Below are 15524 nucleotides of genomic sequence, written 5' to 3'. Positions count from 1 at the left end.
GGGTTTCCTCAGGGTACTCCTGTTTCCTCCCCCTGTCAAAAGACATGTGTTGTATGTAGGCTGATTAGCATCTCTAGATTGTCCACAGTGGGTGTGTGAGAGTGTGTGGACGATTGTGCCCTGCCATGGGCTGGCACTCCGTCCAGGGTGTCCCCCACCTTGTACCCTGAGTCCCCTGGGACCCCTGGATGTACATCACAGACCCTGCATTGAGAAGCATGGATCTATGTGGTCACCACTATTGCATGATATCTGGCTCACAGGCATTACTGTAACCCAGTCAACACAGAATGTTTTTAGTATTTGGTTCCCCTTTGGTTTTTTTTTTTTTTCGGTTTGGTTTGTTTTCTGAGAACCATCTTCTAACATTCTGGGAACATTATATTTTGTTTAATAAAGTCAGAGCTGTTCCTGAAACCATCTGGGAACTTTGGAAAAAAAACCCACAATGTTCTCTTATGGTTATTTGACAACCTTTCTCCATTCTTGAATGTTCCTGTAACAGTCGCTTACCTGACTTTCTGAAAGTTCACCGAAGGTTGTTTTTAAGTACTATTTTTTGTATCTACAAACCAAATGTTCCTGTAACATTCTTTTAGGAGAAGTTCTCAAAGTTCGCCAAAGGTTTCTTTCAGGTATTATTTTCTGTAACTATAAAGTAACGGCCTGAGAACTTTCCTGTAATGTTCTTTTATGGGAAGTTCTTGAAGTTCACCAAAGGCTGCATATAGGTTTTTTACAAGCTACTGTTTTGGGAATGTTCCTGTAACATTCTCTAAAAGAAGTTCTCAAAGTTTGCCAGAGGTTGATTTTAGATTTTATTTTTGTATACATTTTTGTATACATACAGCTTGTTAAGATAAACTTTTATATAGAAATTGCAATATATCTATAGGCCACTGTTTAAAATATTTAGCCAATCAAAAGCAAACTTTGCAGTCTGTATATGATGTATTTATGTCTAAATCAATCATGTATATTGTACATTTGGCAACCAGTATTTGTTATTCCTCACATAAAGCCTAAAGGCAGGCTATATATATATATATATATATATATATATATATATATATATATATATATATATATATATTTCCCCACTTGAACTCAATAAGCCAGGCCTGTCCTACATCAAGGAACATCAGCCCTCAAAGCGGAAGCAGTATTCATACTTGCAGAATCAGGTTACCAGTTCTGGCTCACTGGTAGAGAGATTGCATAATACAGGAGGATGGTCACGTGATTGTGACAATGCCTCTCAGCAGAACCTGGTCTGTAATAAAAGTCTTGGGAAGGAAAACCTCAGACTGCAAGTTTGTTTTTCAGACTCTGAGAACATGCTGCCCCCTGTTGGTTAATGATCACTTCTACTCTATAGCCAACAACAAAGTGGGGTCTGAGGGTTTTTTGTTAAAAATGCTGTTACAGTGGTGAAGATCACCACTATGTGGCATAGTTTATAGTTTTCATATTTATAAACCTTACTGACTTGTCATTTTAATTGAATTGGCTGAAGTATGAAAAATTTTAAATCTAATTGCAGTGTTAATAAAACTAGGAGTAGCTAATATGAGATGGAATATTTCCTATCATTTTAATACAGTGTATGTAGTTTGGGCTGAATAGTGGATAAAAAGCTCAGAAATGTGTAATGTTTGAACATGTGCTGAATATAAGAGGGTCTGTGGATTTGGAAAACACTGTTCTTTAGTGGTGTTATTTAGGCTTCAATGCATTAGGCATTAGGCATTAGGCAGTCACATGTTTCTGACATAGTCCTGAGTTCACCTTTTAGGGACTACATATATAGTCTAATAAGGGCCATCTACATCATGGGAACATATAGACATCTCATTTTAATGTTGGTATTTTAGAAAAGCACTTGATTTCATTTTACATTTACATTCTAAGGGAGAGGATGATCTAGCCATCTACACTGACACTTTGGCAATAAGTTGCAAGCATCTTCATTAAGGAAAGAGCAGTGTAGAATTCAGATGCAAAATTTAAAAAAAAATTACACACTCACTGAAAATAAGAGCAAAATGATCTCGCCTCTATGAGGAGGTGAGAAAAAGAGAAAGACAGTTGTGCTTTTTTCACAGCCCTGGTAAGAAGATTGAGTGGGCTGAGGAAAGAGGCCTCTTGACAAAAGCCAGTGAGAGTAGGAGACCATTGTACTATAGTGCCAGGGTTGCCAAGTTGCTTCGGATTAGTTCGCTTTTGAACTGTTGCCACAGGTTGAAGGGGTTTTTTGTCTTCAGCTTGGAGGTTGGCCAGGTTTCATATCAATTATAATATAATATGTATTGTATATAATGCTACGTTGTAAAGTTCACAATACATATAACAATATGCAGATTGAGAATCTGTAGCGAGACTTGAATGGGCAAAAATATCAGGTTCCAAATGTGCAAAGCTGATAGAGACTATCTCAAAAGATGTAATAGCAGCCTAAGTATTGACAGAGGTGTGAATACTTATGCAACCCACAAACATCTTCTTTTGCATTTAATTAACCTTTGTAACTATATAAAAATATTTCACAGTTTCAAATGTTGAATCAAATGACAGTTAAGTCCATATCAGTTCCAGGTTGTAACAGTACAAAATGTGGAAAGGTTCAAGGGGATGAATACTTATGCAAGACACTGTACTGTATAGGTATGTATAGAATTTGGAAATTTTGAAGTTTTTTTGTGAGCTGGTTTTAAATGGACACTGGCAACCTGGTGTAGTGCACATTTAGAAGTCTTCTCACATTCACAGTATTCACCAGTTCACCAAATAACCTGAGGAAATATTGTCCGTATCATGGGACCAAGTTGTAACACAGAGGCACATGTGAGTTTCTTAATTAGGGTCTTACCCAGGAGTCAGAAGTTGTCAGATCTCACATGGTTATAAGGGATATATGGGATGTCACGTAGTTGGTTTCTATCAGAAGTTTGCTTTTAGATGACAATCACAAGGTCCTTTTTAAAGAAAACTCTGAATAGTCTTCCTCTGAGCATGTCTTATGCAGTTTTTCAAAACTCTGATTGATACTTCACCAGCTCTTTGTCTCAGACTTGTTTTGACAGATCGTTGGTTTTCATGATGCTGTTTGTGTAGGTTTGTTCTCGAACAAATTCTGGTGCGTTAGTTGTACAGTGTGTGTTTGTTTCCATTACTTTTTTATTTCATATTGTCTTTTATCTCAAACTATTTGTAACTTGCAGTCATTGCTGCAACTACATTTTTCATCCAAGATGTCGAAAATGAAGGGTTGATTTAAAAAAAAAAATTATGAAGGAACACTTAATAGCAAAGCTAGCATTCCTGACAAAACTACTTCTCTGTATAAACCTCCTTCTTCCTTTTTGCTTATTCATGTATTCCACTGTTATTTTCATTCTCCTATTATTCAATTATTTAAAGAGACCTACTTACTGATGAAAGCTGTGTGAAATCCGCCATCAGGCTATATAAAAGAGACTACAGCCATGAAATGTATTCCTCAGAAATGCTCACAAAGCTCACACCCACAGCATGGAGCAGACAGAGGAGTGAAAACTGCATAGCATAATAAAAGATAAGAGATCATAAATAAAAACTTTTTACATATCTTTTTTATTACTAAAAAGGCACATAGTATAGGCATTACATCAAGAGCATCATTATTTTCTCACAAATCATAGCACCATACGTTCTCTTTACTGCTTGATAGGCACTGCATTCTGCAAAACAGACAAAAAAATAGCAACAAAATAACGTACTGCACTATGACTGCAGACTGCCTCACATGAGCACCATGTGATATGTAACAAAATCATAAAAACACTGGAAAACATTTGTGCAGCACGGTACATTGAATGTGCCATACATATGACATGAGCATAACATAATACATAATAATAAGAAAGCGAGATAATATGGCAATCATCTCTCGTCAACAATGCCAGTGGATGTTGATGTGCAGTACAGTAAAATAAATCCACAGGGTTTTAAAAAAACAGTGTAGAGAGACAGTAAAACATTGTATATTAGCACAAAACACTCAGGTTACAGTGTTTAAAAAAATCAGCACTACTGCTGGCAAAAGTAATCGTCAGTAATACAATATGTAATAACGGTGTTGTATTTGGATTCAGACTCAAAAATCGCACTTGGTAAAAATCAGTGTGGCACAATGGTGATCAAGCAATAAAAAAAAAATCCACTAAAAATCAGGTATGAGAGATGACTACGTCATCATGTAATTGCACTTTATAAAGGTATTTACATCATTTCCTAATTCAGAACAGTGTTGGCACATAACCCGTGCTTAATACTTTCATCGTGATTTTACTGAAATGGGTAAATCAAAGTATAGCAAAAATAAAATACATTTAAATAAAGTGATGACGTGGCTGAGCTACCACTGATTACTGTATCATTAACAATGATACAAATGTCGCAATGTCAAAAAATAAATCCTTGTCAACAATTTTTTAAAAAAGTATAAATGCAAACTGAAAATCAGACTGAGATCTGAGTGAGATCATTTAACATGATGACATAACTTCCTGAGGTAGCTCAGTTGCAAGACCCTAATACACTGCATAGCTGGCAAACACACTTTCCCTTTTTTCCCCCCTCTCAGGGTCGTATAAAAATACTCATCTCATACAACAACAACTCTCCATGATTACAGACAGTAATAGAAAATAGTTGTTTTTACAGTGTCTTATTAAATACTCTAGTTTCTGTGCTTGTGTGTTGAGCAGATCAGACTTCAGTACCATCGTTAAGGTTGTTGTGCAGTTTGACCTCCAGGTTGACCTGCTTGACCTTGACCCCGTTGACCTTCCAGATGTCGGTGCTCTGACTGAGAAGGTTAACGTTGCACTTGCCGTTCTTCAGGTTCTTCTCGAGCCGTTCAACCTCCACTTTGGTGTTCAGTGGATACTCTTCCATGTTTGGGTTCTTCGTGGCCTTCCTGTTGTCCACCTTCCGGCACTTCCTGAACAGGAAGCAGGAAGCCAGGAACAGCAGAATAAGCAGGAAGATGGCCGCCACACCACCCCCAACTGAGCCGCTCGTGTGTGAGTCGAACGTTGCAGAGTGTTTGAGCTCGAGCTTCAGAGCCTTCATGTTGGTTCCGTTCTTTACTTGCTCGCCCTCGTTGTCGTAGATGAGCGACTCGTCCAGCACAGATTGCTCGCTCAGGTCACGTTTTAATGCTAAGCTGACAGAGCGACGCACTCTGGGGCTGGAGATTGACTCCGGACCAATGACATAGATGACCTGGAGGTACCACTGATGTCCCGCCTCCACCTGGTAAAAAAGAAATCTCTCATCAAAAACATCACAAGAATTCAACATTCTCCAACAAGCTACAATATTAGACTGTTCTTAGCTATATCTAAAGGAAAAATCCACCCTGAACTACTTATTAAAACAAACAACATATTAATCTTCAACTAATATGTGATCTAAAGTGGTGTTCAAAACCCAAAAGTTGACTTTCTTAGTTTAAACTTCTTTTGTCTATATGTTCCCTAAATTACCCACAATGCTGTTTGACTATGTGCTGCTAGTGGGCTATATGCTGTATTCGACTAAAGGTCATAACTTTTCCATCCTCCGACTTGGAAAAACCAAAGAAAATACCCCCTCAACTCAGAATTCCTACTCAGGAACTTGCGCTGGCCTCCTCAACTCCGAGTTCAGCAAGTGACAAGTATATACAAGTGCTGTATATGCAAGTATTTGCTTTAGATCTTTCAACATATAGACATATTCGCTTGTTAAATCTATAACACTGACCATATAGTTCACAAGATCAGTAATAAGTAATTCTGATGCTCCAACTTCCCGCTTCCGAGGTAAGTCGAATGCAGCATTAATATTTGCATCATCTCTACCTAAAGAAACAGGTGCAGCAGCACTTTAGTCCTTCAGTTTGCCAATTTGTTTTTAGGAACTATACCGTTATCACTTATGTTTAAGATTGTAGAACTTTTTTCTCCTGTTAAACTCCACTGTAATGATGACAGGTAAAGTCCCCCTGTGACGTGAAATGTGATGTGAGTGCAGCTAACAATGAGCAATTTTTCATGGGAATAATGAAAATACAGCACCAACCAACACATGACAAATATTTCACTATAAACATATTTAGTGTCCTTCAGGGTGCAGTTTTCCTGTAACTAGCATGTTAATTCCACTACAATGGATATCCCAAAAACCATTAAATACAGCCATAAAATTGTACTGAAAATGCAAACAAGAGATGGAAGGAATTTTTACAAAGCCTAACAGAACATATGCATTAAAGCATTAAGAAAAAAAACTCAAATGCACAGTGATCCAGGTTGAATAGAATAGTACATGCTAACACAGTTCCAATAATGGCAAATAGGTATGCCACATCACCACAGGAACAGACTGCTTGATGTTAGCTAATGTTAGATGTTAGTCAGTGTGCTTTGGGTTTAGAAGACAAACAAGAGTTGCTAAGCTGTTGCCAAGTTCCCCAAAGACATGAAGTCAAGGCTTGGCTCCACTCTTTAGAGAAGCTAACAGACTGCGGCAAATGGCTGAAGGGCAAAATTTAAAATCTCTCACACTGGTATTTGCATTTCACTAGACTGAAATGTTAGGCTAAAAAAAAATTCAATGTCTTTGATATCTGTCCACTGACCTTATAGAGGGCATCAACCTTCATGGTGAAGCCATCCACACCAGGCATTGTGCTTATGGACTGCAGCTCGGGGACGTCTGATGCAAAGCTGGCTTCAAATGGAACATCGTGGAAGTAGCGGTCGCAGACATCAGGCTGCTTTCGATCCTATAAGAGAAAGAGAAACGCTTTGCCTCATTCAGATTCTCAATGATCATGTACTGCGCTTGGGAGCCCACATTCCATGAAAGGTGTTCTATACAGAGCCATCTTCCTGTCAGATGTAATGATATGTAAATGCAATAAAAAGCCTGTCATTTTATGAATCATTCTACCACATTGTGGTTGAATTCGCAAAGCTGACTGGTCAAAAGGGGTTGATTAATTTTCTATAACAGCAACTCTGATAATAGTGCTGACTTTGAGGCAAATCACAGGTTTATATTCATGCACTTGTTCTAATATATTGCTCTTTCTATAGTAACATCGCATTCACAGGGGACTTGTATAGCAGACCAGCCATATAATTAAACCTAATAATAAACAGAATCAAGTTGTTATTTAACTGACAAAAATGCATAATCATGAGTATCGTGAAGTCTTCTTTAAGGAGATATATTTAGCATTTTTGGAAGTAGGTCAGATAGTTTTCCGCCACAGGAGAGTCTTCAGGACAGAGGACTTTTTGTCTTATTTACATCAAGACAGAGGAAAAAGATAAGCTGCTGTGGGAATGACTGTTTATAGCTGCTATAACATAAGTGATAACAGGACCTAACTTGATTCATGACTGTTCCACCACATTAAATGTAACTATAAATGGATAAGTTTGATGTGTGATTCTTTAATTAATTAAAATGTTAATCACTGGCAGATTGCTATGGTATAAGGACATTTTAAATATATCTAAAAAAAATGGGAAATATAATGCGTTGATGAAGCAGCTATTATAACTGATGGCTCTAAAGAACTGAAACAGACATTTCATTCACTTTCTGTCTTTCCATTCAATGGTGTTTAGATTTGTAAAGAGAGGAGGGTTTAAGGAAAGGTGTAAAGGGGATGGTGGAGTCCTTCAGTGGTTGACCAGTCTGGTGGTAGTTAACAATAACTGCTAAGATCTCTTATAGCCGCTTTAAAAGAAAATACAGAAACCTGACTTAACTGACAGCAGACAGCCACAATTCAATGTTTAACTTTCACTAATGCTTTTAAAGCTATCAAACATAACTGATAATCTAAATTAAATAGCCATAGACATTAGAGCCATCCAGTCACAGTTCAGAATTGTAAGTGTAACTAAGTGCAAATTTAAGCAAAACTTGCATATCCTCCAGCCAGCTCATGTAACACATGGCAATAGCGAGCAAAAGGAAACTGCCAGACCATATTAGCAGACTGTAGAGTCTTGTATGGACATACCAGGAGCAGGAAGCGGTGTTTGAGGTGCTTATTAGGCTGGATACAGCCATACTGAGGCCCCTCATTGTACAAAGTGCCCGTAGGGTCGAAGAAGGGAACATAGCCATCACGTCCTGTACACAGGTAAACCTTCTCCAACTGCAGCTTGTAGGCTGAGTTCAGATTCTGTTCAGGATTCCACAGCACCCTGCCGTACAGAGTCTGGCCTACAGAACACAGTAAAATGATGTGTATTTAATAGAGCCATTACTGCAGTTGTAGTATATGCATTCATTTAGTACACTGTCACTAATTATTCAATTATCTAATGTATCACAATTTAAACATGATCATTATCACAGCTGATACCTTGCATCATATTTAAGAACTTATAAAGTATATCCATGAAGTAATTCAAACAAACTTCCACAGAACAGGAAGGAAAGAAGACTGGTGTTAATAGCTTTTATTCAGTGCATTACTACACTTCTGGTGTGCATTGCCTTTTAGCTCCATTAACATTAACACATGGAAGGCTGCTTTCATAGTTTTTCTGAACTGCCAGCACACATTCTACATGTAATTTTATCGGAAGCTGGCCTGGTCATAAAAAAAAAAAAAAAAAAAGAAAATGTCAATCGTTCCTGACCGATCAGAGTAGCATAGCAGCTCAGCAGCTTAACCGTGCTGGTGAAAAAAATAATCTTGTTAGTGAGTGAATATAAGGAGATTTACAACACATTGAATCGAAAACATTTTATTGCCAATATTCCAATGATGCAATATAACTAAAAAAAAACCAGCACGAAACTCCCCAGCCAGCTCTTTTTTTTTTTAAACCTAGCACTCTCACACAGTAGAAAACAATACAGTAAAACAATTCTGGTCAGGCTTTAACTGAAATAAAATAAAAAAGTGCAAAGAAATAATAATAAAAAAAGATTCAATTTAAAGCTAAATAGCCTCAACAGAATGAGGAAGATTTACCCATTGAAAACGCTCCCTTGTAGTCCATCTCTGCCATGGACATGTCTGTGGTTGCAGGATCCATCATGAACACCTTCTCATTGTTGCACAGCTGGAACTCGGTGTTGAGGGAGTAGACCACAGGAACAGGACGATTCGTCTGCTGGAACGCAATGGGCAGCAGGAACCTGTTGACCAGGGAGGGAACAGACGTTGCAAGACATTAATATCATCACTCAATTATTTCAACACCAGTCTAAACAGGATGAAGCATGTATTTGTTAGAAAAGAACGTACTTCTCAGGAGCGTGGGCTGTGCAAGAGAGAGGCTTATCTCCAGGATCAATCCACGGCTGAGTGGGCTGCACTGTGCAGGGAATTAAGAAGACTGTGTATTCCCCAGAATAGTCCTTCCTGGAACACACAGGAAACACATCATCAGCTTTGGGACACTAGGAACACCAGTGTGACCTGAAATAACAGGATTTGTGTTTGGTACCTGCTGTAGGAGCTAGTGGCCCTCCACAGCTGGTATGGCGAGTCAAAGGTCTGTGCGCTCCACACAAGCTGCAAATCAAACTCGATGCCTCCGAGGTGATCTGGTGCCATCAGGTGAGATTTGTGCCCGGGGAGAGTATGATGCTCTGGAACAAACTGACCTATAGGACACAAACGTATTCTGTATTGTAGCTATTTCTGAAATATTATTTTTAGACATTCTTTGCATCATTAAAAAAGTTTATATAAAAATATTTAATTAGTTTAATTTTATAAGTTTTAAATAATTAAAATAGTTTCATCCACTCACATCTCTCTTTGGTTTGAACTGTACCATAAAATCTGCAGGTAAATGACTTAATGACTTAACCCTCAGAAACCTATGCCTATTTTCAGCTGTTTTTGATACCTATGTTTAACACTCAATAAACATGCTCCTGTTTTAATAGATATTTGGTGTATCATTTTATATCATTTTTTAGCCACTCATAATTGGTGCAGGGGTTTAATTACAAAATGTATGATTGGTGAAAAGTTTGTTTGAAAGCTGTGGACAATCCAAAGAAAGAAACAAAAAATTTTTTTTTTTTAATTGCAAAACTGTGAAGCTATCAGCGGACTTTCAAGTGTGATTTTTGTCTTGTTAAGTCACAGGTATCTGCGACAAGATAGAATTTAATGTACACACAATATACACAACATATATATTACACATTGTTTTGGCATATTGATTCTGAAAAATCTGTATCTTCAATACATGAAGGCGTTAACGCACCTCTGAATTTAGCATGCGTTTTAAACTCAATCACTAGCCGGCCATCTTCTTTGATGAAGATTCTGATGATCTGCAGTCTGGCCGAGAGCACGCTGTCTGTCTGAATGCCTGTAAGAGGGAGAACGAGAACAGATACATCAATCTTCAGCAGATTGATATGGACTAAAGAGTGCTTAGCAGCTGGTAATATTTAAATGGTTAAAATTATATATTTACAAATTATATAGTAATAGAGTGGGCATGGTAGAGATAAGATTTGGCCCTGAGACAATTCAAATATTCTGGATGAAGTCTATATTAGAGTGAATGAGGTTTATGTAGGAGTGTTTTTGAAAGTTAGCACTACTACTACTACTACACACACCTGTCCTCCACAGCACAGTATCATAGAAGAAGGAGAACTCCATCTCTGTGTGGTGCTCGAGGGAGGCCCAGCCTCGAGGAGCTGTCACGTAGATGTAGGACACATAGAGAGGAACCTGCACTGTTAGAAAGGACTGTGCCGAGTCTCTCACCTGTTGAAACAAACAGAAACATACACAATACGATTACATAAAGCCAAACTGACCACAAGCAAATTAATCTCAGTATAGTCAAGTCTAGAGACCTGCTGTATAGGATGTGGGTCAAACTGAATGCAAATGGCCTACTCTTTCACACAGGCAACAAAGCCTACAAACAAAGCAACAGCAACAGCTTTCAAGTGTCACACACTGCTGTGTGGCAGCCTGGGAAAATATTTCACATGAAAGTTTTTTAAAGTTTGTTTATTTTAATCACAAGCAAAATTATGGAATTTTATTCATATAATATGTATCATATGTATCAATTTGGCATTTAAAGAACTTGGACAACTAAAATTACTTCACTTTCTTGGACCTATCTGCTAAGTTCTGACATTTTCTCTGTGAGTGAAAAATTATTTAAATTGATTTAAATGGGTTTTTTTTTAACTGAAATTGGGAGTCTAAAAATGGTTTACTTCCAAAACCAATCCTTATGTACGGGGCTTATAAAAATGTTATATAATATATAATATTATATATAATGTTATAAAAGTGTTACAAGTTGACACTAGAGGATCCCAAAAACATGTAAAAGTGTTTTGGGTGTTGCTTTCAATAAATATTGTTTGTACCGCTAATAATTAAATCAAGATACGAGATATTCACTGTTTTGCTATCAATATATAAACTGATATAAAAAGGGACTGTTGAGTGAAAAATCCATTGTTAAGTAGTGTAAAAAAGAAAGATGGGCTAATGTGTGCACATTGTATCAAGTGAATAATTTAATGTGTTTTTATGTAGTAGTGTAGCTAACCTGGAAGTCAGCAGTGACCGACCCCCCACATACGTCGATAAGTTCGGTCATGTCATAATAAGCATCAAAAGTCCAGATGCAGCTCTTCAGATTGAGATGCTTGTACAGCTGGATGGTTCTGGGCTCACGGATGTTGGGGTTGAACTGGTAGGGCCGATCATAGCCAGGACCCAATGATATGCTATCATAGGACACATCATCCAGGAAGCCAGTTTCTAGAAAGCAGAAAAGTTGAGTAAGCTACACACCAAAATATAAAAGGAAGGTCAAGGGAGTATCGATTAAGTTTCAAAGATTATAGTAACGCCAAGAGTTTGATAGAATGCATTTTGGGTTGTAAGATACCCCTGCAGGAAAAACTGCTTACCAGAGATGCCTTGCAGGTCTTTAAGGGTAACTAGGTTGGAACAAATGTGCTGCTGGCGGTAAATGGACTCGGAGAGCAGGAAGTGCAGATTGTGTAGGGGCATAGTGGACACCAGAGGTAACATACCATCCTGATGAGGGATTTGAACTGAGATGTGGATCCTGCAGGGCAAATCAGATTTGTGGCTATTACTGCACGCAAACAATTATTGCTTATAAGTCTAAATTTGGTTAAGTGTGTGTTTTGTTAAAGTTGTCCTTTATTTGCTCACCTGTTGGGATGCTCTTTGTGTTTGACGTCCAGGTATTTTAGTGTGGCAATAAAGGATTGGGCTTGGAAACCACGGGCAGTTCCAGTGGTCACTGGGGTGTGGCATATAGAGCCTTCAGTTCCAATGGTGACAATGTTGCTTCTTAGTGGCGTACCCAGGTGCCCAGCCTTATCCCGAGCCTGAGCCACACAACGCACATGGAAACGCCGACTGAAGTAGATACTGTCCAGGACCTGTGTAGTAAGTAACCATGAAAAACAAAAGCCCTGATAAAATCATTTTATACTTTTATACTCTGGCACCACCAGAAATTCAGGTAAATTAGAATATTATTTGCAAACTCTACAAAAAAGACTCTGTATAGAGCTGAAACAGTGGAATACATAAGAAATTTCTCATAGCATGGTCAATCTGATAGCATGAGCAAGGGAACAATTAAAAAGAATTTTCTAGATAATATGCAATATTTTGCATTCTATAGATGGAAATCACTTTCAAAAAAATCCATCTGAGGACAAACCATGTGGTTGACGGTTGTATAGGGTGTGTTGTCCGTGACTGTCTCGAATGGAGACCTGGATCCACTGCTGTCAGTGGGTGCTGCCACCTCCCAGCTGAAGTGAATGGAGGACTGGTTGATGCCGGCCTCCTCACAGCGCTCTCTCATTACTGAGTACTTAGGATAATGGGGGTCACAAGGGGTCACACAGACCAGAGGGTAGCCTGGAGATGGAGCCTTCTTACTGTTCTCCTTTGTCACCTCCTGGACATAGTCGTAGTCCGAGAGCGACACTACCTGCATGAGAATGAGAATGAAATGCTTTGAACATTATAGGTGTGATCAAATGTTCTTACAAATCATTTTAAATTTCGTAACATTATCTTGAATAGGGGTTCTGTAAACTGGGAACTGGCAATAACTCAACTGGGAGAGAAACAAGGAGGTACAATTCACTGAAAATTTGAAAGATAAAGGTAACGAGAAGATAGTGACTAAGAAGCAGAACATGACAATGGTCCAATTTCAATACATTAAATAGGGCTGAAAACCAAGTCTTACAATTGGCGGCGCAGGAAGGATTAGACTTCCTGCAGCTTCCTGATCGAGAATAGTGACTGTTGCCATGGTAATTTCTCCAAGTACAGCTTCCACTGGGTCATCAGGGCCGAGAACCAACGAGAAAGATTCATGCCACTCCCGCTCCTCGTTGGACAAGATCTCAACCTTGAAGAGAATGTGGTCCACACCTAGGAAACAATCAAAGGAAGACATTTAAAGGCCACAAAGTACAATATGACTACAAATAAAGTTCACTGATGAATTTAAATTTTTGACTTACCAGGGCTAAACTTGAGAACGCGACTCTTAGGGTTATAGTCTACTCCGGACTGCGCTGATCCGTCTCTGGTGCTGCAGCGGATCTTGGAGGTGCGGTCCAAGTCTCCTTTCCTGATGACTTTAATATTCAGGACCTCAATTCCGTCTGGACCAGGAGGCTCTCGCACTTGGTAAGAACCTTGTTCAAACTCAATCGTTGGTGCTGTTATGTAATGTTATAGAAAGTTAATCAACACTTTCTGACCGATCAGATTGGAGAATTCAACAGTTCTATGGTATACAATTAAAAAAATAACACAAATATCATCAGACAGCATTACACCAATACAGTTACTTCATGTTGCATCATGCCTCAATAATGCAGATGAAGAGATACCATCCGTGTTAATGTTAAACTCTTATCCTGAAAACACTGATGTGTCTGACAGTGAATACATTTAATAATGAGAATCAATTTAACTTTGTCTGATTTGTATAAGAGTCTACACTTCCAAAACACATTAAGCTTTGTCCGAAATTGAAAAGCTTTTGATGCAGATTCCACAGGTGACAATCTCTGTCAAGAAATGTGGAACATTACAATGTCTGGAGGAAAATCTGCATACTAATTGCTATGAAAAACCTTACCATCCTCATCATTAGTGATGGTCACAGTGACAATGTCATTGATGCCAATCATGGCTCCACTCCAGTGATCCCCTTGTGGTGTGCCTAAGTGAACCTGGAACTCTTCCTCAGGTTCAAACACTGAGTCGTCATTGATGTGCACTGTGCAATTCTTCACCTGCAGATTGAACATTTCCAGCTTAGTGCATTGCAATGCAGTCATATATAAGAGTTTGCAGAACATAACCACAACAGTCTGTATCCAGATTCAACAACTTATGTTCAGCATTTTTTCCCTTGCTATTAAATGTAATAAGACGTAACATAAACCATTTAAAAATGAAAGAATTGTAATATTGCTGCATTAAAAGCCTACCTTTGTTTTAGGTCCATAGTTAAATCTGAGGTCTGAATACGGATGTCTGCAATTTCTTTATTAACTACGTGTGCATAACTTAACTCTGAATACAGTCATAGGAATCATTTTCTAAAACCTCCTTCTATATTTATCAGTGAGATCACATGTATTCTTGATTGGTAAAAGCAGTAGAGAACAGCACCTTCTCTCCTTTGAGGAAAACCACACGAGAGACATCTGCGTTCCTTCTCTCCTCAAAGTCATCCATCACCATGGCAGACATGGTGCGCGTGAAACACCGAACTGAGGATTTGTAAGTCAGATCGCCCGTCCTGATGATGGGGATGTGCAGGACTCCATCCTTCTCCTTCACCGTATATGCCACCTTCTCAAACTGCATACTGGGAACTGAAAAAATAATCAAAAATATAAGATACATTCTAGAAGACACTTTAAAGACAATGCCATGGAATGTGAATGACTAGTCATTTTACGTACGATCTTGTGTGCTGTCAACGATATAAACTGAAGCCTCGTGAGGCTCTGTAAGAACAGCGCCATTAGGAGAGCTGAGGAAGACGATGAAAGACTCCTTTCCTTCAATGGTGGGGTTCTGGATGTCATCCATGATGGTCAAACTACAAGTCTGGAGAAAAGCAAGATGTGTTTTTAGTGTGTACATTTTCCATCAGAGCAAATATTGTGTAAAAATTCCTTGCAGATTTGCTGTAATACCTCTTCAGTTTTGCCAGGCTTGAAGTCGACTTTCTTCGAGCTGGGGATGTAGTCCACTCCGGGAGTGGCAGAGTCCTGGTCTGCTGGACGGGTGGCGCACCACACTGACGCCACAGAGGAAAGGTCACTGCCCTGACGCAATACCGGGATCTCAATTGTGCCTATAGGAAGTACAGCAATTTTTAATACAGCATTATAAAGATTATCAGCTATGTCTACTATAAGGATATGAGGATATA

General features: G+C 38.6%; 1 protein-coding gene across 2 annotated transcripts in view; it reads right to left on the bottom strand.

The window, feature by feature from the left end:
- Positions 1-3578: 3578 nt before the first annotated feature.
- fras1 (Fraser extracellular matrix complex subunit 1) overlaps positions 3579-15524 on the bottom strand; it is a 121262-nt gene continuing 109316 nt past the window's right edge. For both annotated transcript variants that reach the window (XM_026931243.3, XM_026931244.3), the window contains 18 exons: positions 15286-15446; positions 15049-15196; positions 14753-14958; positions 14214-14370; positions 13588-13788; positions 13308-13495; positions 12768-13043; positions 12248-12480; positions 11977-12137; positions 11610-11824; positions 10651-10801; positions 10287-10394; positions 9513-9672; positions 9311-9427; positions 9035-9201; positions 8069-8274; positions 6668-6814; positions 3579-5298 (listed from right to left, as the gene is read on the bottom strand). In XM_026931243.3, coding sequence (XP_026787044.3) covers positions 4750-5298; positions 6668-6814; positions 8069-8274; positions 9035-9201; positions 9311-9427; positions 9513-9672; positions 10287-10394; positions 10651-10801; positions 11610-11824; positions 11977-12137; positions 12248-12480; positions 12768-13043; positions 13308-13495; positions 13588-13788; positions 14214-14370; positions 14753-14958; positions 15049-15196; positions 15286-15446 — 3551 coding nt within the window. In that variant the 3' untranslated portion in view covers positions 3579-4749. The remainder of the gene's footprint in view (positions 5299-6667; positions 6815-8068; positions 8275-9034; positions 9202-9310; positions 9428-9512; positions 9673-10286; positions 10395-10650; positions 10802-11609; positions 11825-11976; positions 12138-12247; positions 12481-12767; positions 13044-13307; positions 13496-13587; positions 13789-14213; positions 14371-14752; positions 14959-15048; positions 15197-15285; positions 15447-15524) is intronic.

Source organism: Pangasianodon hypophthalmus, chromosome 24, assembly GCF_027358585.1.
Source record: "Pangasianodon hypophthalmus isolate fPanHyp1 chromosome 24, fPanHyp1.pri, whole genome shotgun sequence".
In the NCBI taxonomy this organism is placed as follows: Eukaryota; Metazoa; Chordata; class Actinopteri; order Siluriformes; family Pangasiidae; genus Pangasianodon; species Pangasianodon hypophthalmus.
Note: the sequence above shows the minus strand (reverse complement) of the source record. Positions and strands in the feature narration are given on the sequence as shown.